The sequence below is a fragment of the Carcharhinus amblyrhynchos genome, chromosome 11 (genome assembly GCF_965287045.1).
Source record: "Carcharhinus amblyrhynchos chromosome 11, sCarAmb.v2.hapA, whole genome shotgun sequence".
In the NCBI taxonomy this organism is placed as follows: Eukaryota; Metazoa; Chordata; class Chondrichthyes; order Carcharhiniformes; family Carcharhinidae; genus Carcharhinus; species Carcharhinus amblyrhynchos.
The window spans coordinates 87,990,564-88,015,673 of NC_137334.1; the positions used below are offsets into that span (position 1 = coordinate 87,990,564).

At 48.0% G+C, this 25,110-nt stretch overlaps 1 protein-coding gene across 2 annotated transcripts in view; it reads right to left on the reverse strand.

Moving 5' to 3' along the window:
* The window catches only part of sema5ba (sema domain, seven thrombospondin repeats (type 1 and type 1-like), transmembrane domain (TM) and short cytoplasmic domain, (semaphorin) 5Ba), a 278,339-nt gene that overhangs the window by 12,527 nt on the left and 240,702 nt on the right, over window positions 1–25,110 (reverse strand). For both annotated transcript variants that reach the window (XM_080199511.1, XM_080199512.1), the window contains 5 exons: window positions 14,264–14,407; window positions 11,586–11,733; window positions 5,542–5,767; window positions 3,353–3,571; window positions 1,258–1,428 (listed from right to left, as the gene is read on the reverse strand). In XM_080199511.1, the coding sequence (XP_080055637.1) occupies window positions 1,258–1,428; window positions 3,353–3,571; window positions 5,542–5,767; window positions 11,586–11,733; window positions 14,264–14,407 (908 nt within the window). The remainder of the gene's footprint in view (window positions 1–1,257; window positions 1,429–3,352; window positions 3,572–5,541; window positions 5,768–11,585; window positions 11,734–14,263; window positions 14,408–25,110) is intronic.

Genomic DNA, 25,110 nt, shown 5'->3' on the forward strand with positions numbered 1-25,110 from the left:
ACTCAAAGAGAGATGGCACCTCTGACAGTGTAGCACTCCCTCAACTCGGCAAAGGGAGGGAGTCAAACTGAAATTCTGTGCTCAAAGGAGTGGGATTTGAACCCACAACCTTCCTGCTCAGGTGCAAGCGGGTTACCCCTTGAACCACGGCTGGTGTTGGTAAGAATATTGCAGCTTGGGCAGCAACCTTGTGGGCCACTGATTTCCATTACCTGGACTGCCATAAGCAGGAATAATAATCACAGGATACTCGTAACTTTCAAACTACCCTTTCGAGAGGAGATGGTGCTGTAATGGTAATATAGTAGAACCAGAGAAACCTTACAGTGCAGAGGAGGTCATTCGGCCCAATGAGCCAACATTGACAACACTCCCACCCCAGCCCTATCTCTGTAACCCCACATATTTACCCTGCTAATCCCCCTGACACTAAGGGGCAACGTATCATGGTCAATCAACCTAACCCCGCACATCTTTGGAGTGTGGGAGGAAACCGGAGCACCCGGAGGAAACCCATGCAGACACGGGGAGAACGTGCAAATTCCACACACACAGTCACCCGAGGCCAGAATCAAACCTGCTTCCCTGGTGCTGTGAGGCTGCCATGCTAATCATTGCGCCACCATGCCGCCCCCACGCTTGTAATCTAATGCCCCAGGCTGATGCTCTGAGAACGTGTTCAAATCCCACCTCAGGAGCTGGTGGGATTGGAATTCAATTAATATAATCTAGAATTTAAAAGCTGGTTTTGGTAACAATTGTTTATTGGGCATGCAAACGTGGACCAGACCTGCGGCTCTGTACCACACCTTAGTACGTCACAGTTCAGGGTAACTAGCAAAGGTGAATAAATGCCAGCACTGCCAATGATGCCTACATCCCATGGAAGAATATATACATTGTTTTATAGCTTTGGAGTGCCAGTTGAGTTTGGTACAGTGACACCATAATTAACACCGCTGCCTCACAGCGCCAGGGACTTGGTTCAATTCTGGCCAAGGAAGGTGCGTTCATAAGGCAGTCAAGCATTGACCCAAAAGCCCTTCCGATACACGCCCATGGCAGGTGGCAAGACCAGGAGAGATGCCTGGCAAGCCATGACATAAAGTAAGTTGGAGCTTAGACCATCACTCTCCATCGCTCCAGATTACAACACGCATGGCAAAATTCCAATAGAATGGAGCTCTCAATCCTGTCAAAAGATGACAACAGGTCTCCCGAATCTCCCCTCTAGGTGAGACAGGATGGACAGCCTACCTTCACAGGGCAGAGTGTTGCAGAGAGCTTCCTCTGTATGCAGCCCGATACAGATGTCCCCGCTGTTAGCCGGCACCGGGTTGGTGCAAGTCCGCGTACGCTGGTAGTGTCCACCTCCGCAAGTCGCTGAGCACGAGGACCAGGGAGACCAACAGGACCAAGCTCCCTTCACTGAAAACACAGTCGCATGAAAGGACAGAGTTTAAAAAATAGTCACGTAACACAAACCTGCCTCTCGAATTGGCCAGTTTGTTTATTTTCCTTGGAATGTGAACCGAGGTGCTGAACATCCGTGCCTTGGGTCAAAATCCTGGAACTTCCTCCCTAACAGCACTGTGGGAGTACCTACGTGGACTGCAGCAGGTGAAGAAGGCAGCTCACCACCACCTTCTGATGGACAATAAGTTTAAGGTTATTTATTTGTCACAAATAGGTTTACATTAACACTGCAATGAAGTTACTGTGAGACCCCCACAGTTGCCACATTCTGGGGCCTGTTCAGGTACACTGAGGGAGAATTTAGCTTGACCAATGCACCTAAACAGCACGTCCTTCAGGCTGTGGGAGGAAACTGGGGCACCCGGAGGAAACCCACGCAGACACGGAGAGAACATGCAAACTCCACACAGACAGTGACCCAAGCTGGGAATCGAACCCGGGTCCCTGGTGCTGTGAGGCAGCAGCACTATCCATTGTGTCCCCTGGACAATGAAAATCAGCCTTGCCAATGATGCCTGCCCATTTCTTTCTCCCCTGTGTGTCTAATTAGTTCCTCTTAAATTCATTGGCACTTGTTACTTCAAACATTCCCTGTGGTAGTTTCTGGGTAAAAAAGTTTCTCTTGAATTCCCTAATGGATTTAATGATGACTATTTCATATTGATTGCCCCTAGTTACAGTCTGGTTCACACACGGGATCATCTCAGACTTGTTTTAATTATTGGTTCACGGGATATGAGCATCACTGACTAGGCCTTTCATTATCTTCCATAATCTTAATGTCCTTTATCAATCATCCTTCTGTTTTCCAGAGGGAAGGAGCTTGGTGCGTGCACTCATTCATGATGCTTGTACCTTCTCAGTTCCGGTGTCAGCCTTGGAAATCTTTTTTCAAATCTTCTTCAGTGCCTCTATATTGATTTTAGAATAAGGCCAAGTGATTTTTCAAGCTTATTAGTGTCACAAGTAAGCTTACATTAACACTGCAATGAAGTTACTGTGAAAATCCCCTAGTCGTCGCGCTCTGGCGCCTGTTCGGGTAGACTGAAGGAGAATTTAGCACGGCCAATGCACCTAACCAGCACGTCTTTCTGACTGTGGGAGGAAACCGGAGCACCCGGAGGAAACCCACGCAGACACGGGGAGAACGTGCAGACTCCACACAATGACCCAAGGCCGGAATCGAGAACCCAGATCCCTGTGAGGCGACCGTGCTGACCACTGTGCCACCGTGCCACCCAAACTGTGTACACTAACTAGAAAGCGTGGTGAGATTTGATTCAAGCTGACATGCCTTCCCTGCCTTACTCCAGAGCATTATCCTGGGTCTCTGGATTATTAGGCCAGTGACAATACCACTACACCACAATCTTTCCCTTACACTTCTCAATATTGAAGTTATTTGCCAATTACAGGTCTATTTTTCGAGCTTATTAAAGTCTTGCTATATTTTCTCACATTCTCCCTCAACGTTAACCATATTCTTCCATTTGGTATTTGTTTGCTATTGCACTTGTGACATGGGGCGGCACGATGGCACGATGGTTAGCACTCCTGCCTCACAGTGCAGGGACCCAGGTTCAACTCCTGGCTTGGGCCACTGACTGTGCGGCGTCTGCACATTCTCCCCGTGTCTGCGTGGGCTTCCTCCAGGTTCTCTGGTTTCCTCCCACAGTCTAAAGATGGGCAGGTTAGGTTGGTTGGCCATGCTAAATTGACCCTGGTGTCAGGGGGATTAGCAGGGTAAATGAGGGTTACAGGAATTGGGCCTGGATGGGATTGTGGTCGGTACAGGCTAGGTGGGCCAAATGGCTTCCTTCTGTACTGTTGGATTCTGTAGATTCTATGACTGCGGATTCCAAGTTCATTCTATTACCTGGGCAAGGCAGCTGGTTACAGTCCTCGTACTCTACGTCTGTCCCCATGCAGAGTAGGCCCCCGCTCTTGGGCTCCGGGTTGGTACAGCTCCGCCTCCTGGTCCGAAAGCCCGTCTCGCACTCTCGGGAACAGGGTGTCCATGGCAGCCAGGAGGTCCAGCCGCCATTGACCCGATGGAGAGACTGCTGACCCAACTTCAACAGGTCATCGACGAGGGCTGCATAGAGAGAGAGAGAGAGAGAGAGACCTGAATTTGTGTCACACTCTGGAGCAAAACATTCATTACTTTATAGAAGCCTACAGTGCAGAAGGAGGCCATTCAGCCCATCGAGTCTTCACCGACCACAATCCCACCCAGGCCTTACCCTCAGAACCACATGCATTGGTCCTAGCTAGTCCCCCTGACACTAAGGGACAATTTAGACCATAGAACCCTACAGTGCAGAAAGAGGCCCTTCGGCCCATCGAGTCTGCACCGAACACAATCCTACCCAGGCCCTACCTCCATATCCCCACACATTATCCCTCTAAGCTACGCATCCCTGGACACTAAGGGGCAATTTCTTAGCACGACCAATCAACCTAACCCGCACATCTTTGGACTGTGGGAGGAAACCGGAGTACCCGGAGGAAACCCATGCAGACGCGGATTTAGCATGGCCAATCCACCGAACCGACACATCTTTTTACCAACGCCTCACCCAGCACTCCTCAGGCATGTGCTCCTTCTTTTCACTGGTGGTTTAGCCAAAGAGCCACTGCGGCGTGTGGGCCTTGTGCACGCGGACTATTCCACTGCGGAGGGCTGAATCCTGATATTTCTGCATCTATTAGATGACCATTTGCATTGGGATTCCAGCTGATTTTACCCCCTCACCAGACCTGGAGTTTTGAGGTCAATTTTACCCTCCGCCCCCCCCCCAAACCCACACAACATCCCGACCATCGAAAGTATTACTCGGGATGAGATGGAATAACACTGTGGAGTTATTTTGCTTTCTTTGGTTCTAAACAGATTTGTATATCAGCTATATCAGTATCCCACTTCAGGGAGCCATCGATGGGGGCCGACTCCAGAAGATCCCACCAGCAGGCCGGGCCGGAGGTCTCTGCCCACTGCGTGCACCATCTACACAGCAACAAATCGCCAAGGTTTGGGCGGCACGGTGGCGCAGTGGTTAGCACTGCTGCCTCACAGCATCAGGGAGCCAGGTTCAATTCCGGCCTCGGGGTGACTGTGTGGAGTTCTCCTTCTGCCTGCATGAATTTCCTCCCAGGGTCCAAAGATTAGGTGGATTGGCCGTGCTCAATTGCCCCTTAGTGTCAAGGGATTAGTGGGGTAAATAGGTGGGATTACGGGGATAGGGCTGGGTGGGATTGATGTCAGTGCAGACTCGATGGGCAGAATGGCCTCCCCTGCACTGTACGATTCTATGATTCATTTGACAGCACCCTCCAGATCCACCACCTTCAGCACACAGAAGGACAAGAGCAGCATAAGCTCATCATTACTTTTTTTATTATGGGACACGGGCATCGCTGCCTGGGCCAGTATTGATGGCCCATCCCTCCGTGTGTCACCGTCTTCTCCAATTCACATTCCATCCAAACCTGGACACACGTCCACCACTCCGCCATTGCGACTGGGTCAAAAACGTGGAATTGTCTACCCAAGGGCACAGTGGCAGCGAGTTAAACGTAGAAACCAAAGGCAGGAGTAGGCCAGTTGGCCCTTCGAGCCTGCTCCATCGTTCATTATGATCATGGCTGATCATTAAATTCCTGATCCTGCCTTTCCCCCCCCCATATCCCTTGATCCCTTTAGCCCCAAGAGCTTTCTTCTCGAAATCATGCAATGTTTGGGCCTCAGCTACTTTCGGTGGTAGTGAATTCCACACATTCAACACTCTCTGAGGGAAGAAATTTCTTACAGTTATTTCTTATAGACTTAATAGTTCCCTGTTTTCTCTCTACCGTCCTTTTTGAATAGAGGGTAGCCACCTTCCAATCTGCAGAGATGAATCCAGAGTCCAAAGACTGCCACAGGTTAGGAAGAACCACCAATAGTTTCTCTGGGTAATAAGTGATGGGTAATAAGTGCTGGCCTCACCATTCACGCCCATGAAGAGATTAAAAAATGCTTGGCTCCATAGGAAAGGTCGGACCCGCTCCCCTCCCTTGACTTACAGTCAGTGGTGCAGGCAGAGGTTCCATCTGAGGGGCAGAAGCGGGTATCCACTCTCTTCTTTCCAAGCTGCAGGTCGTGTGGATCTGCCAATGGCGCCCGGCAGGTGTAGCGGAACCGCTGCTCGTGACGGGCTCCGTTCTGACTGATGTTGACCGGCATCCAGGGCGTCCAGGGCGTATTCCTGCGGATCTCAGGGCAGGAATCGACATTACAGGCCCTGTGCTCCTGCAAGGGGGAGAGAGAGACAGGGAAATGAGGCATCGGTACATCGGCAAAGGATTAACTCCTTCAACCACGATACCAACTCTACAACATCAATGGCAACCAAGGCGGTTTTGTTTCTCACCATCTCAGCTCACATGTTCCTTTCTCAGAAAGGGATTGGAATTGTAAATCGTGTAACGGTACAAGTCGGGGTCAGCTAGCTCACTGAGTCTGTGCTGGTCCTTTCAAAGCTCAATCCACTCCTGCCAAGCCCTTCCCCATGTTTCCAAAATATGTTCCTCATCAAGAAAGAACGCAAGGGCCCCTGAGAAGGTGCTGAGAAGGTTTAAGACCATAAGATATAGGAGCAGAATTAGGCCATTCGGCCCATCAAGTCTGCCCTGCCATTCAATGACGGCTGATAAGTTTCTCAACCCCATTCTCCCTCCTTTTCCCCATAATTTATGATCTCTTCATCAATCAAGAACCTATCTATCGCTGTCTTAAGAACATAAGAAATAGGAGCAGGAGTAGGCCATCTAGCCCTTCGAGCCTGCCCTGCCATTCAATAAGATCATGGCTGATCTGAAGTGGATCAGTTCCACTTTCCCGCTTTCTCCCCATAACCCTTAATTCCCCTGTCTATCAGAAACCTATCTACCCATGACTTAAATATATTCAGCGAGGTAGCCTCCACCACTTCAATGGGCAGAGACTCACCACCTTTTGAGTGAAGAAGTTCCTCCTCAACTCCGTTCTAAACTGCACCCCCCCTTATCTTCAGGCTGTGCCCTCTAGTCCTGCTATCCTTTCTAAGCGGGAAGAATCTCTCTACCCCTACCCTATCCATCCCCTTCATTACCTTATACGTCTCTGTAAGATCCCCCCTCAGCCTTCTAAACTCCGACGAGTACAGACCTAGTCTATTTAGTCTCTCTCTAAACGCACTCAATGACCTGGCCTCCACAGCCTTCTGTGGCAATGAGTTAACACGGATTCACCACCCTCTGGCTGAAGAAATTCCTCCTCATCTCAGTTCAAAAGGGTTGTTCCTTCACTCAGAGGCTGTGCCCTCAGATCCTAGTCTCTCCTACTAATGGAAACATCTTCCCCTCATCCACTCTACCCAGGCCTTCCATTATTCTGTAAGTTTCAATGAGATCCCCCTTCATCGTTCTAAACTCCATCAAGTACAGACCCAGAGTCCCCAAACGCTTCGTAGAAACAGAACTAGATGACCAGGACGATTCCTTGGGTGAGGTATTTTAGCTCCAATATCAGGTGGAAAAGCTGGGATTGTTCTCCCTGGAGCGAAGAAGGTTGAGGGCAGGTAAGATGAAAGATGTACTGGATTATGACAGGTTTAGATAAAGGAGACAAAGATTTGCTGCTTCCATTCACTTGGGGGAAGCAGATTTAAGGTTTTGTGCAAAAAAAAATGCAGGGGGAACGTGAGGAAGAATCTCTCCCATGCAGTGAGTGTTCATCACCCAGACCTTCCTGCCCATGAGGGCGGAAGCAGACACGATGAATGTTTCCAAAAGGATGAGGAAAATAAACTTGCAGAGCCACAGGGATAGAGTGGGGGAATGGGATTCACTGATCTACAGAGAGCCTGCATGAACTCGATGGACTGAATGGACTCCTTCTGAGCCAAAATTCCCTCTTGAAGGATACAAGGGGATCTTCATTTGGCACTCTATTGGTTAGAGCATTCAAAATCCTAACCACTTGCAGTGTTCAGCACTGAATGAGGCCACTCGGCCCATTCTGCCTATGCTCACTCTTCTCCCGTTGCCTTGTGAATCTTTCTCCCTCAAGTATCTACCCAATTCTGCTTCAAAAGTTACAAACGGAACTCGCTTCCACCTTCACAGAAAGGCCAGAAAGGCATAACCCTGGGTGCCAGGACTGGTGGAGGGCAGAGATCTCAGAGGGCTGACTTGGCTGGAGGAGGTCGCAGGGAAAGGGAGGGGAAAGCTACCATCATGGAGTGATTCGAAAACAAGGATGAGAATTTTAAAACTGAGGCATTCCAGGACTGGGAGCCAACGTAAGGCATGAAGGGAGAGGGTGATGGGACAGTTGGGCCTTGATGCAAGTTAGGTACATAGAACATAGAATGCCACAGCACAAACAGGCCCTTCGACCCACAAAGTTGTGCCGATCATATCCCTACCTACCAGGCCTATCTATAACCCTCAATCCTGTTAAATCCCACATACTCATTCAGAAGTCTCTTAAAAGACACCAACGAGTTCACCTCCACCACCACCGACAGCAGCCGATTCCACTCACTCACCACCCTCTGAGTGAAAAAACTTACCCCTGACACCTCCTCTGTACCTGCTCCCCAGCACCTTAAACCTGCGTCCTCTCGTAGCGACTATTTCAGCCCTGGGAAAAAGCCTCTGAGAATCCACCCTATCTATACCTCTCAACATCTTATAAACCTCTATCAGGTCGCCTCTCATCCTTCGTCTCTCCAGGGAGAAGAGACCTAGCTCCCTCAACCTATCTTCATAAGGCGTGCCTCCCAATCCAGGGAACATCCTTTAGCGTAATTCTGGTTGAGTTCCTGCTTATGGAGGACAGTCTGCACCCCGTGATACCCTGAGATGACAAAAATCCTACCCATCCCAGCCATGAATGCTCCAATCTCCCTCAAGCATCCACAGCCTCTCGCAAGAGGAAGTTCCAGATTCCCACTACCCTTTGTGTGAGGAAAGAGTGTTTCCACATTTCCGTTGTCCTCGCAGATTTCAAAACATGAAGAATTTAAGCACGATCTTCGCCTCGTGAAGGAACACTCATGGTAATTATTTTTAAATTTCAAATTGAGGGGAAAAAAAAGAATTTCTTCTCGCTCCTCAGAAAACCAACATCGCGGAGCATATGAAACGGATAAAAATGTTATCCTGATTAATAGGTGCAAAATGTGCTTTCAATTACAATCAGTGCGGCACTTGGAGACTGGTGCAGAGCACATTGGAAACACAGCATCCTGTTCTGAGACCCAACCATTCGACATGGCTTATATTTTATGAAAAAATAACAACTCAATTAAGGGGAATACCAAACAGATGTGTTACGTGGGCCCTGGTGAAGAATACAGAGCAGTTGACACTTCGCTGACCCTAACCCACACAGCTTCACATATCCCTCCTCAGCCCATTCCCGGCAACTACCGCCCCCCCCCCGCAATTTCTCTTAGCAAACAATTCCCTCGTGCACCTTTTAAAATATCCAAGCTGTGTGTTTTTCTACGAATCTGCAGCTAAAAAGAAAGGAGTTGTATTCTTTCGAATCCTCAGATTGGAACAGTATTCCGGGAGAAATGCAGTGCAGTCAAGAACCATAGAAAATTTACAGCACAGAAGGAGGCCATTGGGCCCATCTTGACCATGCCAGTTCAAGGACACCCGGACGCTCTTTCTAATCCAATCTTCCTGTACCCAGCCCATAGCCCTGTAGCTTACCGCACTTAAGATGCAGACCCAGGTAATTTTTAACAGGGTTTGGGGTCTCTGCCTCCATCACCAGCTCAGGCAGCGAATTCCAGATACACGCTACCCTCTCGGTAAAAAAGGTCTTCCCCTGTACCTACTGCCACTTATCTTGAACCTATGTCCTTTGATTCTAGAACTTCCTTCCAATCTCTTCGCTGTCTAAACAAAATATTTTTCTTCAAACATTATCTTCACGCACGCTTTTTAACCGCTTTGGAGAATGGTGATGGAAAGACTCGCCGGCTGATGAATCGCGTCATGAGGGCTCCACCTGTGGCCAGTAAGTCTAGGAGTGGACTTGAACCTGCAGTTTCTGGGCCAGAGGTAGGGACATTATCAGTGTACCGCAAGACCTCCCACATAATCTGCCTCCCACCCCCCCCTTCTATCTAACCCAATCAATATCTCCTTCAATCCTTTCTCCCTCATGTGTTGACTTAGCTTCCCTTTGGCCAGAATTCTCTAGCCAATGACGTCAGCGTGGCTCTCTAATCCCTCTGGAGGTGCACCACCTGCTGTGGGTTTCTCAGTGGCTTTGGGATGGCTTCAGTAAGAATTCCCACAGGAGACCCCACCACCAGCAAACCACACACCACGTCCCGCCACCAAGAAAAACACTGAAGGGAAGCCAGAGAATCTTGGCCAACACATACCATTCACCACGACTGCTTATTGCGATAGTGAAATCCACATTCTAAGCACTATTTGGGGAAAGTTTTATTTTATTAGTGACTACCTTGTAGTTTAATTTTATTAGTGACTATCTTGTAGTTTAATTTTATTAGTGACTACTTTTGGTGGTGCTAACAGTTCATGTTTCATGTATTTTAATATAAACTTTTAGGAATTAAAGTTTAACTGCAGAAAATATATGAGTGAAACGCATGGCAAATGTGGCCATAGAAATTATACAGGGATAAAAGTGGCAAACATGTAAGACATTCCCGAGAACAGGAAGTTAAATCCCACAGACATAAAGTGTATGTAAACACAAGACCTATTAATAAGATTTAGGTCTTAAACTGGTATTGAACAAAACATACTTCACCTCAGCCCCCACCACATCTTTTTATCCAGCTTAAACTCAGCACTAAACTGCTCTGCGTTGGATTGCAAATCCTTCATAATAAAAACTCATGCTGTTCCACAAATAAGATTGTGAGAATTATACCCAGATACTTCTGTAAAGTCTGCTTGTCGACAATTTGTGTGCAAACACATTCCAGCCTCCCTCAAGGGGTGAAAGTCAAAACAAATTTAACAAAGATTACGGTAATAATATACCCCCCACCCTCCAAAAAACAGGGCCCCAATTGTACGTATCAAACTGTCGCCACTCAGGGATCTTTGCTAACCAGCCCAGCATATTGTGACAACTGATGCATTTTGGAATTCTGCCAGGATTTCCTCTTATTTTCGTTTTGTTTCTTTTTCGCCAGAGTGCTGTAAAGCGTTCCCAGAGTAGATGCGTGGGTTTAATACAGACATCCCCACATGGGCTTTGTGACCTGACTGACCACTTCCTCTCGGTCTGTGTCACTTTCAGTTTCAGTGAAGAGAGGCAGGAATTTCTAACCTAAAGCATTCCCCGTCCCAACGCAACACAACGCTGGCCACCAGGGGCTGCGTTACTGCCAGTGAGTGCGACGGGGCTCGGGATATCTGTTACAATCCAGGTAGAAACCGGCAAGAAACACACACACAGCACTCTGAGCTGAGGGGGGAAAGACTGCGCAAAGTGTAGATCCCTATCCAGAGAGAGCAGTCAGGGACCTAAAGCACTGACAGGTGAGTTGCCTCCAACGGGGGACAAACCTCTCCGGCTCGATAAAGTTTACAAACCAGATTTCATCCAGAGTTCTGTATAAAGAAGGAAAGAGAAAGAGCTGGGAGGATAGCATATTCTCAACACTGAAATCAGATACTTTCTACCTATCACAGAATCCCTACAGTGCAGTGTTAGAAATGGGTTAACAGACCTTCCAATTAAGTCCTAATTTAATGTCAATTATTCAGTAGGAGTCGCCGATGTATAAAGAGGCCACAGGTTTGCTGGAGAACTGTGTGTGATGTTGAATCAAAGAGATAAAGGCATTTTATGAAGAAGCAGAACTCGTGTCTCCGTTACTAAACAGCAACCACGATGCAGAAGAGGCCATTCAGCCCATCAAGTCTTCACCTACTCGCCGTCAGAGCATCTTACCCGGGCTGTCCTATCCCTGTAACCCCACACGTTTCCCGTGGCTGATCCATCTAACCGACACACCTTGGGACAAATCGGCCTGGCCAAGATAACCTGCACGTCTCCGGATGACAACGCTTGCACGTACCACCGTACAGCCGGGGCAGGTATTGCCATTTTCACAGCTTCGCTGTCGTGTGTGCATCCCTCCGCCACAATCAGCGCTGCATCTAGTCCACGGACCCCAACTCGACCAGAACACGGGCAGTGGGCAAGCCGCATTCTCGTTGCAAAACCTGAAACGAAAAGAACGTAAACACTGTGGCTATCAGAGCAGGTCAGAGGCTAGGAGTACTGCGGCGAGTAACTCACCTCCTGACCCCCCCCCAAAGCCTGTCCATCATCTACAGAGCACAAGTCAGGAGTGTGATGGAATATTCCCTGTTCGCCTGGATGGGTGCAGCTCTAACAACATTTAAGAAACTTGACACCCTGATTGGCACCACTTTCACAAACATTCATTTCCTTCCACCACCGACGCTCAGTAGCAGCCGTGTGTACTATCTACAAGATGCACTGCATCAATTCACCAATGATCCTTAGACAGCACCTTCCAAACCCACGATCACTTCCATCTAGAAGGACAAGGACAGCAGATACATAGGAACACCACCACGTGCAAGTTCCCCTCCAAGCCACTCACCGTGCTGACTTGGAAATATATCACCGTTCCTTCATAGTCTCTGGATCAAAATCCTGGAATTCCCTCCCTAATGGCATTCTGGGTCAATGATATGGAGATTCCGGTGTTGGGCTGGGATGGGTACAGTAAATAGTTTCACAACACCAGGTTGAAGTCCAACAAGTTTATTTGGTAGCACGAGCTTTCAGAGTGCTGCCCCTTCAACAGGTGAGTGGACTTTAACCCGGTGTTGTGAGACGATTTATTGTGGGTCAACCCACAGTATGTGGACTGCAGCAATTCGAGAAGCCAGCTCACCATTACCCTCTCAAGGGCAACTAGGGTTGGACAATAAACGCTGGCCAGCCAGCGACGCCCATGTCCCACGAATAAACTTTAAAAAAACCATCTTTGATGTAGGTGAACGAGGTTTTCTAACCTCGATCCTTTTTGGTCCAGTGGGTATGGGTGCTGTTCAATGCGGATAACACATGAGCTCAAATAACAGCAGCACCGTCCACCAAATCCACCATCCAGGAGGACAAGGGCAGCAGACATATGGTAACAGTATCGCCCTCCAGTTCATGCCATCCCAACCGGGACGCTGATCCTTCATGGGCACTGGGTCAAAACCTAGAACGCCCTCTCTAACAGCACATTGGGTGCACCTACACCACATAGACTGCAACGGGTTCACCACCACCTTCTCAAGGGGCAATTAAGGATGGGTAACGAAAGCTGGGCCTGGCCAACAATACTCAATCCTGGAAATGAATTAGGAAACAACTGAAACAAGAGTCTGTGTGGACAGAGGATCACACGTATCATCGACCCAACAGGATGAGGCTAGAGTCATGGCCGAGGGACAGAGGGCCATACATGGCCAATCATCTCCCAGCATGCTCCAACAAGGGAAAGAACGCAACGAAGAGGGGAAAACAGGGCAAAGCTCGGCATCCTTTCTGCCAATAAGCAAATGAAGGTGCCCAGCCCCGGATTCTAGATGCTTCTAAAGCAAACAGATACAAGTACTGCAGCAGAACAGAGCAAATATGGAAAAACTAAATTGAAAGCAGGAAGTGCTGGAACCCGCTCGGGGGTCAGGCAGCATCTGTGGGGAACAGATAATGGAGTTCATGTTTTTTCTCGATGGCCACTCGTGATGAAGACTCATTGATTCTTTATCTTTCTCCACAGCTACTGTCTGGTCAGCGGAACATTTCCACTGTTTCCTGTTTGAAGCTCAGATTTCCAGCATCCACAGTATTGTAGCTTTGCTGTTTGTGTTTTCCATTTTGTTGCCACTTGCTGCATCACATCCCCGAGAGCCGCAAGTCTACACTTTTCCCAATCTCAGACCCCCCACTCCACCCTCCCCACCCCCGTCTCTCTGCATCCTGTCTAATGTGCCAATCCCACCTCAGCAAGCTATCAGTGATGGGCTGAGTGTTAGATATCCAAAATACTGCTGATTCTGCATGCTGGAAATCTCTCCTCCACTCTATCCACCTCTCCTTCTTTTCTCCCCTCTCTCTTTCCCCTTCCTCGCTCTCTTTCCCTTTCTCTCTCTCTTTTCCCCTCCATCTATCCCTCTCTCTTTCTTCCCTCTCTCTCTTTCTTCCTCCCTCTCTCTTTCCCCTTTCTCCCTCACTTTCCCCTCCTTTCTCTCTTTTCCCTTCCCTCTAACCCTCTCTCTTTCTTTCCCCCTCTGTTTTCTCTCCCTCTTTCCTGCTCCTCCCTCTTTCCCCCTCCACATTCTCTATCTCCTCTCTCTCGATCTCCCCTCTCTCTGTGCCCCATCTCTCTTTCCCCCTCTCTTTTCCCCTCTCCATTCGGTCTCCTTTCTCTCTCTCTCTTTCTCTTTCCCTCCTTTTCCCTCTCCCTCCCCTGCCCATCTCTCTCTCTCTCTCTTGCTTTCTCCCTCAACTCTTCATTTCTTCTCTCTTTCGTAGCCGAGGGCAGGAGTCAGCGCCTCAAGGGCAGGAGGGGAAGGGAGGAAATCCATCCAATAACAGAATATAAGTGGATAATTAAGGCAGAAGAAAGCCCAACTCGCCGTGGGTAGACTGAAACATTTGTCCTCCTTTCTCCAGAAATGTAGCATTTCAGTTCGGGAAGGGGTGATAGGAATGTGGGAAGCTTACCTCTCTTCCCTGCTCTGACCGACGCACACTCTTCCTCCGTAGCGGGGGGTGGGATTACTGCAGGAACGCTGACGGACTTGAAAGCCAATTCCACATGTGGTACTGCACGGAGCCCAGGAAGCCCAGAGAGTCCACCCTCCATTCCTTAAAACAAAACACAATGCAGGGTTAAAGAGGCACCATTACACACACTTCTAACCAGTCAATGAATCAAGGGTTTTGGAGGTAGTATTGGACAATGGAGTTGAGGATTATGTCAAATCAGTCACAATCTCATTGAATGGCGGAGCAGACTCGATGGGCCAAATGGACTACTTCTGCTTCTACATCTTGCAGTTGTCACAGAGTCCTTACAGTACAGAAGGAGGCCATTCGGTCCATTGAGCATGCACCAGCAACAATTCCACCATGTCCCCGTATCCCCACATATTTATCCTGCTAATTCCCCTGACACTGGGGTCAATTTAGTACGGCCAATCAATCTAACCCACACATCTTTTGACTGTTGAGAGGAAACCGGAGCACCCGGAGGAAACCCAAGCAGACACAGGGAGAATGTGCAAACTCCACACGGCACTGACCCAAGCCAGGTCCCTGGCGCTGTGAGACAGCAGTGCTAACCACTGCACCACTGTGTTGCCCATTTAACAACAATCCCACCCAGACCCTATCCCCATAATCCCCACATATTTACCCTGCTAATCCCCCCCCCTGACAGTAAGGGTTAATTTAGCATGGCCAATCCATCTAACTCACACATCTTTGGAGTGTGGGAGGAAACCCACGCAGACATGGGGAGAACATGCAGACTCCACACAGGCGGTGACTCAAGGCTGGAATTGAACCAAGGTTTCTGGCGCTCCTCGGCAGCAGCGCTCACCACTGTGCTGTTTAGTTAGATGGAAGTGTTTCAACAAAAACACCAAGAACCCCAGTACATACAACGCAAAGAATTTAGGAGCTACAGCTGACGGTGCGACTGCCAAGGGTGGGGCGGAAGACATCAGGGATTCATCAGAGACTGGAACTGGGAAGTTCCGAAGAACAAAGGGTCCTTGGTGTGTTTGTCCACAGATCCCTGGAGGTGGAAAGGCAGGTTAATAGGGTAGTGAAAAAGGCATATGGCACACTTGCCCTTCTCAATCGGAGTATAGATTACAAAAACAGAGAAATCATGACAGAGTTGTATAGAACTTTGGTGAAGCCACAGCTAGATTACTGTGTGCAGTTCTGGTCCCCACATTAGAGGAAGGATGTGATTGTACTGGAAGGGGTGCAGAGGAGATTCACCAGGATGCTGCCTGGGATGGAACATTTAAGTTATAGAGAGAGGTTGGGTAGGCTTGGGTTGCTTTCTCTGGAGCAGAGAAGACTGAGGGGGGGGCGGCCTGATCGAGGTGTTCAAGATTATGAGGGGCATGGACAGGGCGGATAGGGAGCAGCTGTTCCCCTGAGTTGAAGGGTCAGTCACGAGGGGACACAAGTTCAAGTTAAAGTTTATTTATTCATCACAAGTAGGCTTACATTAACACTGCAATGAAGTTACTGTGAAATTCCCCCAGTCGCCACACTCCAGCGCCTGTTCGGGTACACTGAGGAGAATTTAGCATGGCCAATTAGCATGGGGGGGTGGGGCGGTTTAGATCGGAGTTGAGGAGGAACTTCTTCACTCAAAGGGTGGTGAGTCTCTGGAATTCTCTGCCCGTTGAAGTGGTGGAGGCTACCTCGCTGAATATATTTAAGTCATGGGTTAGATAGGTTTCTGATAGACAGGGGAATTAAGGGTTATGGGGAGAGAGTGGGAAAGTGGAACTGATCCACTTCAGATCAGCCATGATCTTGTTGAATGGCGGGGCAGGCTCGAAGGGCTAGATGGCCTACTCCTGCTCCTATTTCTTATGTTCTTATGTTCAATGCATCTAGGGGTAGGAGATTTGGGGGGGGAGGGTGGTTTGAGGAAAATCTTTTTTACCCAGAGGGTGGTGATGGTCTGGAATGCGCTGCCTGGGAGGGTGGTGGAGGTAGCGCCTTCCAGACCATCCTTTAAAAAGTACCTGGAAGAGTGCTTGGCACGCCATAACATTCAAGGCTATGGGCTAAATGCTGATACGTGGGATTAGGTGGGCAGGTCAGCGCCTTTCATTCGATGGTGCAGGCTCTTCTGCATTGTAATATCGTGGATTCTGAGTTAGAATGGGAGGAACAAAGGTTAAAGGAGAGAGATTTCATTGAATAAGAAGAATAAAGAGGGTCCAGGAGATGGTCCAATGAACTCCAGCTGTAACACAGTGAGGATGCAAAGAGGCTGTGTAAATTGGTGCATTAGGTGGGCTGAGGAGTTCAGTATTGCACCAAAGATTATATTGCGAATAAAACAGAGAAAAGACAAGAAAGGTTGAAATCATAGAACGATTGCTGAAAAAAATCCACATTTTACAAACGGGGAAATAGCAGTGAAGGGATTTAACTTGCCCTGCCTGATCTTTGCTACGGTTCGTTTCTTCGAATGGAGAAGGTTTAGGAGATAACTTTGTTATTGTTAATTATTCTTATCAATAATTGGGAATTACTTCTAGCAGAAGGTGGTGAATTTGCTCGATAGAATCATCGAATAGAATCCCTGCAGTGCAGATGGAGGTCATTCGGCCCATCGAGTATGTACCGACCACAATCCCACCCAGGCCCTATTCCCGTAACCCCTCATATTTACCCTGCTAATCACCCCTGACACTAGGGTTAATTTAGCACGGCCAATCGAACTAATAGCGCGGTGAAGTCTGAATTATTGAATGGTTCCAAGGAGATAGATATATTTCTAATAAAAAGAAAGGATAAGGGGGTATGGGGAACAGGTGGGGAGGTGGATTTGAGACCAGGAAGAGTTCAGCCATGGCGTAACGGGCTCGAAAGGCTGAATTTGCCGACTTCTGCTCCTAATTCTGATGTGAGCCCTTTTAAGAGGGTGGATAAAGGATCCTGTGATTTACATGCTGCAATTTACAGCTTACAAGACTGTGGTGCTGCATTACCCTACCCCCAAACCAGACAAACAGGGCATGGCAGTACCATCTGCCCCCACCTCAATACCAGCTGGCGAGGGGAAGAGAAAATTTCAGTTTGTCCAACGTGCCAACCACCTTCTCCCTCCTTCTGCAATCAGCGACTCTTTAAAGAAAGATAATCGCTCTTGGGTCACAAATCTTGACCAGATCCCCCTCTGTTTGAAGTATTGTCTTCTGGATGAGGTGAACCGAGACTCCGTCTGCTCTCTCGGGTGGGTGTCAAGGATTCTGCAGCCCTCCCTCGAAGAAGAACAATGTCCTGGCAAATATTTATCCCTCAACCAACATCGCTGGGAAAGAATATAATCCAGTTATTACCCCATCACTGATGGTGGGAGCTTGTTGTGCACAAAATTGGCTGCTGCGTTTCCAATCTTACAACAGTGGCTGCACTTCAAAAATTCCTTAATCGGTTGTGAAATGCTTTGGGGTAACGTGTGGGTTTTGCAAGCTGCTTTCTAAACGCAAGATTATTTGAACTACTAGCAGCGCTGTCCGAGGCAAATTTCTCTCCTCTGTCTCCCGCTGCCGGGCTCAAGCCTGCCTCCACACGCCCAGCGGAAGACTGGAGATAACCATCCCTTATCGGGCTCTCAGAGGGCTGCTCACGCAAATCCCCTGAGATGTCTCCACTCCCAATCATCGTGCCAAAAATGAAGCCAGCCGCTGAGTGGAATATCGCAGGATAACTCAAAGAGGGAGGTTTTCCCAGTAGGATCTCTTATCCCAGCCAACGCTGGGGCTCCATTCTGCCTTTGCCAAGCTTATCTCAAGGAGATATGGTGATAAAAGGCCGAGAGGCTCTTTAAGCAGTGCCGAGAGAGAGAGAGAGAGAGAGACAACAACCCTCTTGTGTGAAGAACAACAGTCTTTAGCTAAGGCTCAATCTAGGTATGAGGAGATGTTAGTTTCCTGCCTCAGCGACTCATTTCTTTGGAAGCTCTTTAACTTATTTTGTTATCGCTTCCACATGGTAACATGATCAGTATCAGCCACAACACAGTAATCACCAACAGATGCACAGTGTAGTCTTAATTGAAGGTGACCGCAGTGTTTCTGACTGACTTGCTACAGATAGAAAACATTTCAATTTGCAGCAGAAATCTGCGAGGCATTTATTTTTCTTTCTCCTGAGCTGAAGCCTGGTGATTATCAAGGAGGATATTTTTACACCCTGTTTGTATTGTGTTCTTGCTTCCAATGGTGACCCTAGGACACAGAAGTTTCCAGCTCTCCCAGTTGGCATCCATCCCACCACCCACTGTTACCTCCAGCTCACAAATCCTCTGTTCCGCGTGTTAAGGTTTATTTCTTATTGTCACAAGTAGGCTTATATTAACATGGCATGAAGTCACTGTGAAAATCCCCTAGTCGCCACACTCTGGTGACATGAGGAGATATAACCGTAGAACCCTACGGTGCGGAAAGAGGCCCTTCGGCCCATCGAGTCTGCACTGAACACAATCCCACCCAGGCCCTACCCCCACATATTATACCCAGTAATCCCTATAACCTACATCTCTGGACACCAAGGGGCAATTTCTTAGCACGGCCAATCAATCTAACCCGCACATCTTTGGGCTGTGAGAGGAAACCGGAGTACCCGGAGGAAACCCACGCAGACACGACGAGAATGTGCAAACTCCACACAGACAGTGACCTGAGCCGGGAATCGAACCCAGGATCCTGGAGCTGTGAAGCAGCAGTGCTAACCACTGTGCTACCGTGCTGCCCATGTCCTTACATAGTTCAGGATCAATTTTTGCCGAATTATTCCTTGGGACATGTTACTACTTCAAAGGTGGTTTTTTTGTATATCCTTTCACAGGGTTTTGGCATCGCTGGCTACACCAGTATTTATTGCTCATCCCTAATTGCCCTTGAGAAGGTGGCGGTGCGCTGCCTTCTTGAGCTGCTACAGTCTTGTGCTGTAGTTTTTATTTAAAGTTTATTAGTGTAACAAGCAGGCTTACATTAACACTGCAATGAAGTTACCATGAAAATCCTCTAGTCGCCACGCTGCAGAGCCTGTTCGGGTTCACTGAGGGAGAATTTAGCACGGTCAATGCATCTAACCAGCACGTCTTTCGGACCGTGGTAGGAAACCGGAGCACCCAGAGGAAAGCCAGGCAGATATGGGGAGAATGTGCAGACTCAGCACAGGCAGTGACCCAAGTCAGGAATTGAACCCCAATCCCTGGTGCTGTGAGGCAGCAGTGCTAACTACTATGTCCAGATTCACACCAAGTCCCTTTCACCTATCACCCCGTGCTTGTTGAACAATGTTGGCTCCAAATTTACGGCCACAATTCCATTTTAAAAATTCCCTCCCCTGTGCTACAAATTCCTCCATGGCTTCATCTCTCTCTATCTGTAATCTCCACCAACCTTGCAAACCCTTTGGGATCTCTGCACTCCTCTAACTTCCCATACATTCCCTTTCATTTTTATGGACTTAATCACTGGTGATTGGGCGTTTAATTGTTAAAGTCCCAAGCCCTGGAATTCCGTACTAAGTCTCTCTTCCTCTCGTTCCTCCAATAAATTAATCTCTGACCAAGTTGTTGGTCATCTGTCCTCTTATCTCCTTATTTGGCTTGCTGCAATTTTTGCATGTCCACCGTAAAGTGTCTTGGAATGTTGTAGTACCGGAGGCTGGTGGACTGGTTCTTGGAGAGCGGGGAAGGGAGTGAGGGCAGAAGTGCATGAAATAGAGCAGACACAATTGATGGTCCTACCAACATAAAGTCAGAGGGGCCAAAAGACAGAGGGAATGGACGGGTAAGTGGCAGATAGAATTTAACCCTGAAAAGTGTGAGGTGATGCACCTTGGAAGGAGTAATTTGACAAGGAAGTATTCAATGAACTACGTGACACTAGGAAGTTCTGTGGAACATAAGAACATAAGAAATAGGAGCAGGAGTAGGCCATCTAGCCCCCCGAGCCTGCCCCGCCATTCAATAAGATCATGGCTGATCTGTCATGGCTCAGTTCCACATTCCCGCCCTCTCCCCATAACCCTTAATCCCCTCTCTTATCAAAAACCCATCAACCCGCGTCTTAAAAATATTTAGCAAGGCAGCCTCCACCACTTCAACAGGCAGAGAATTCCAGAGATTCACCACCCTTTGAGTGAAGAAATTCTTCCTCAACTCCGTTCTAAACCGCCCCTCCTTTATCTTGAGGCTGTGCCCCCTAGTCCTACTGTCCTTTCTGAGCGGGAAGAGTCTCTCCACCTCTATCCTATCCATCCCATTCATCAGGACCTTGGCGTGTTTGTCCATAGATCTCTGACGATGAAAGGGCATGTTAGGAGGGTGGTAAAAAAGGCACATGGGACACTTGCCTTTATCAAATGGGACATAGAACATAGAACATAGAACATTACAGCGCGGAACAGGCCCTTCGGCCCACAATGTTGCGCCGACCAGTCTTATTTTTAAAAAAAAACATTGACCCTCTAATCTAAACCAATCCCTTTACGTCCATAAACCTATCCACCAATCTCTTAAACGCCCCCAAACTAGGCGCATTTACAACTGCAGCAGGCAGGGCATTCCAGTCCCTCACCACCCTCTGGGTAAAGAACCTGCCCCTGACATCCGTCCTATAACTACCCCCCCTTAATTTAAAGCCATGCCCCCTCGTGCTAGATTTCTCCATCCGAGGAAACAGGCTATCACCATCCACCCTATCTAAACCTCTAATCATCTTATATGTTTCTATAAGATCCCCTCTTAGCCGCCTTCTTTCCAGTGAAAACAACCCCAAATTCCTCAGTCTCTCCTCATAGGACCTCCCCTCCATACCAGGCAACATCCTGGTAAACCTCCTCTGCACCCTCTCCAAAGCCTCCACATCCTTCCTGTAATGTGGGGACCAGAACTGCACACAGTACTCCAAGTGCGGCCGCACCAGAGTTGTGTACAGTTGCAACATGACGCTGCGACTCCTAAATTCAATCCCCCTACCAATAAACGCCAAGACACTGTACGCCTTCTTAACAACATAGCTTACAAAAGCAGGGAAGTCATGTTGGAGTTGTATAGAACTTGGTGAGGCCACAGCTAGAATACTGCGTGTAGTTCTGGTCGCCACATTATAGGAAGGATGTGATTACACTGGAGGTGGTGCAGAGAAGATTTACCAGGATGCTGCCTGGGATGGAACATTTAAGTTATGAAGAGAGGTTGGGTCGGCTTGCGTTGTTTTTCTTGGAGCAGAGAAGACTGAAGGGCAGTCAAGGTGTACAAGGTTATGAGGGACATGGAAAGAGTGGATAAGGAGCATCTGTTCCCCTTAGCTGAAGGGCCAGTCACAAGGGGAAGTAGGTTCAAGGGGAGCGACAAGGGGTTTAGGAGGAATGTGAGGAAAAACCTCTTTACCCAGAGGGTGGTGACGGTCTGGAATGCGCTGCCTGGGAGGGTGGTAGAGGCGGGATGCCTCACATCCTTTAAAAAGAACTTGGACGAGCAACAGAATAAAGTAGCGCGTTTTCTACCTGTCGGGTCAGGTCTTGAGGATTGATTGAGAGCGAAGGGTTTGATCCATGAGTTGGGAGATTAAGACAACTGTTTCAGGGCAGCATGGTGGCACAGTGGTGAGCACTCCTGCCTCGCAGCGCCAGGAACCGGGGTTTCATTCCCAGCTTGGGTCACTTTATGGGTGGAGTTTGTACGTTCTCCTCATGTCCGCGTGGGTTTCCTCCAGGTGCTCCAATTTCCTCTCACAGTCCAAAGATGTGCGGGTTGAGTGGATTGGCCAGGTTAAGTTGTCCCTTAGTGTCAGGGGAACTAGCTAGGGAAAGGGCCTGGGTGGAATTGTGGTCGGTGCAGACTCAATGGGCTGAATAGCCTCCTTCTGCACTGTGGGATTCTAAGAATTACTCATCAGTCACATTCCAGCTAGCTAACAGCGTAGTTGATGGAATTCCCAGACATCAGGCAATGTCTCTCTTTGATCTCAGTTGCTGTTGCTTTTGCAAACAGTGACTCAGATGAACAGCAGTGCATTTATATAGCGACATTTAGCACTCTAGAATGTGCCAAGCACTCTGGAGCCAATTAAATACTTTTTGCAGTGTAGTCACTGCCATAGCCTAAGCTGCCAGTACACACACAGCAAGATCCTCCAGACAGCAAAGTGATAATGACATGATAAGTGACATGATATCAGGTATATATTGTGGCCAGGACACTGCAGAGAACAACCTCACCCTGTTTATTGAATTACTGGCATAGGATATTTCACATGCAACTGGAAGAGCAGATGCTCCCTCACTGGGAGTGCCAATTTAGATTATATACTCAAGTCTCTGGAGTGGGATTTGAACTCACAACCAGGAGTGCTACCCCCTGAGCCACAGATGACAGCACAAAGCACAGTGAGGCCCGGCATCGAGAAGTTTCTCACTTGCAGATCAGCACCTGGCCCGTGGGGGGAGCAGTGGTGCCAGAAGCTCTTGCGAGCACTGAAGAGAAGACGTCCTTCTCGGAGGGAGGGAGTATCGCAGTCTTCACCCCCACCCAGTGGAAAAGCGGAGGGGGTCTTTGCAGTATCTGTATCTATCTAGAGAACACGGCTGCTGTCAAACTAGATAACGCGTGTCCCTGCAACACGACCCCAAATAAATGCTCCTCTTGGAACCCACCAAGGAACAGGCTTCCATGAGCTCAGGAAAATCAACAAAATACTTTGAGATGCCTAACATTGTTCAATGGGTGAACACACTTGACTAGTTTGACATGGGATCATTAGACCAGGAGTAGCCCAGATCCAATACCCAGTCTTCTGCTCCTGTATCAGCAGAGCTTGAGGGAAATAAAATTAATCAGAGTGATCTTGGACTGATAAGGATGAGTAAATATCTAGCAAGATTTCACTTTTTGCTATCGACTGAGCCTCGATATTTGGGTCCACGGGTGAATGTCAGCAGGGTCAGATGCAAAGTAAAATGTTTATTAAGGCTTATATTAACACTGCAATGAAGTTACCATGAAAATCCCCTAGTCGCCACACTCCGGGGCCAGTTTGGGTACACCGAGGGAGAATTTAGCATGGCCAATTCAACTCACCTGTGCATCTGTGGACTGTGGGAGGAAACCGGGGCACCTGGAGGAAACCCACGCAGACACGGGGAGAATGTGCAGACTCCACACAGACAGTGGTCCAAGCTGGGAATCGAGCCCGGGTCCTTGGTGCTGTGAGGCATCAGTGCTAACCACTGTGCCTAATTGCCCCTGAGAAGGTAGTGGTGAACTGCCTCTTGAACCGCTGGGGTGCATGTGGTGTCAGTATACCCTCAGTGTTTTTGCCTTCACTGAGCAGTTTGATACAATGGAGTGGCTTGTTACCCTTCATCAGAGAGAAGCTAGCAGTCAATCATATCGCTGTGGGTCTACACTTGCATGTAGATTAGATGCATAAGGCTGGGGGATTTCCTCTCCTGAAGGGCATTAGTGAACCGGATGAGTTTTTGAAACAATCCAGTGGTTTCACAATTATTATTAATGAGATGAGCATTTTAATTCCAGATTTATTAAATTGAATTTAAATTCCCTAGCTGCCATGAAAGGATTTGAACTCATGTCTCTCCCAATTAGTAATTTAGAACTGTACCAATATGATACCAAATCCAAAGAAGATAAAAAAAGGAAAGTGGTTGTATATAAATGCAAGTTGTTGTTGTAAGCAAAGGCAAGTTGTTGTATTTAAAGGCAAGTTTTTGTTGTAAACAAAGGCAAGTTGTACATAAATGTAAGTTGTTCTTGTAAATGGATGAGTTGTTGTTGTAACAAAGGTAAGTTTCTGTATATAAATGCGAATTGTTGTAGTACTAACAATTGCAAGTTGTTATATATAAATGCAGGTTGTTGTTGTAAACAAAGGCAAGTTGTTGTATGTAAGTGCAACTTGTTGTTGTGAACAAAAACAAGTTGTTGTAACCAGATGCAACTTGTTGTACGGCAGTGACCCTCCATTTGCACTTTCCCAGTACCAGGTTTTTAAGTAAATCAGTCAGCAGCTCTCTCTGCAATGATGCAAAGAGAATTTTAGCCCTACCCACCAGTTACCAATGTCACTCAAAGCAACTTTAACACACACACACACACACACACACACACACAAGACCATCTGAACACCTTGATTTGCCATAACAAACATGTGCAACGCCTCAAGGAACAGCCATTAAGCCCACTGAGTCTGTTCTACCGTTCAATGAGATCACAGCACGCCCGCAACTTAACCCAACCTCGGTTCCATAACCTTTAACATGTCCTTGTTCAACAAAAATTTATCGATCTCAGTTCTGAAATTTTCCAGAGCTTGGGGTCAAGGCAACTGATGACGTGACCATCCATGTGGAATGATTAACATTGGGGTTGCACAAGAAGCCAGAATTACAGAGCGTGGATATTACAGAGGTTTGTAGTGCTTTATCCAGGAGATCACAGAGATAGGGTGGGGATGATACCATGGAAGAATTCAAAAAAAATGATGAGAATCTTAAAACCAAGATGTTGTGATGTAGGGAATTCAGAGGGTGAAAGGGGGACAGGATTGGCTGCGATTTCAGACACAACCTGCAGATGTTTGGATGACTGTATGCTTAGGGAGTATACAATGTGGGGGAACCAGACAATAGTGCATTGGAATAATGGACTCTGGAGGTAACAGACAGAGGCAGTGGTGTAGTGGCATTGTTACTGGACTACCTATCCAGAGACCCAGGGTAATGAGGACCTGGGTTTGGATCCCACGACGACAGATGGTGAAATTTGAATT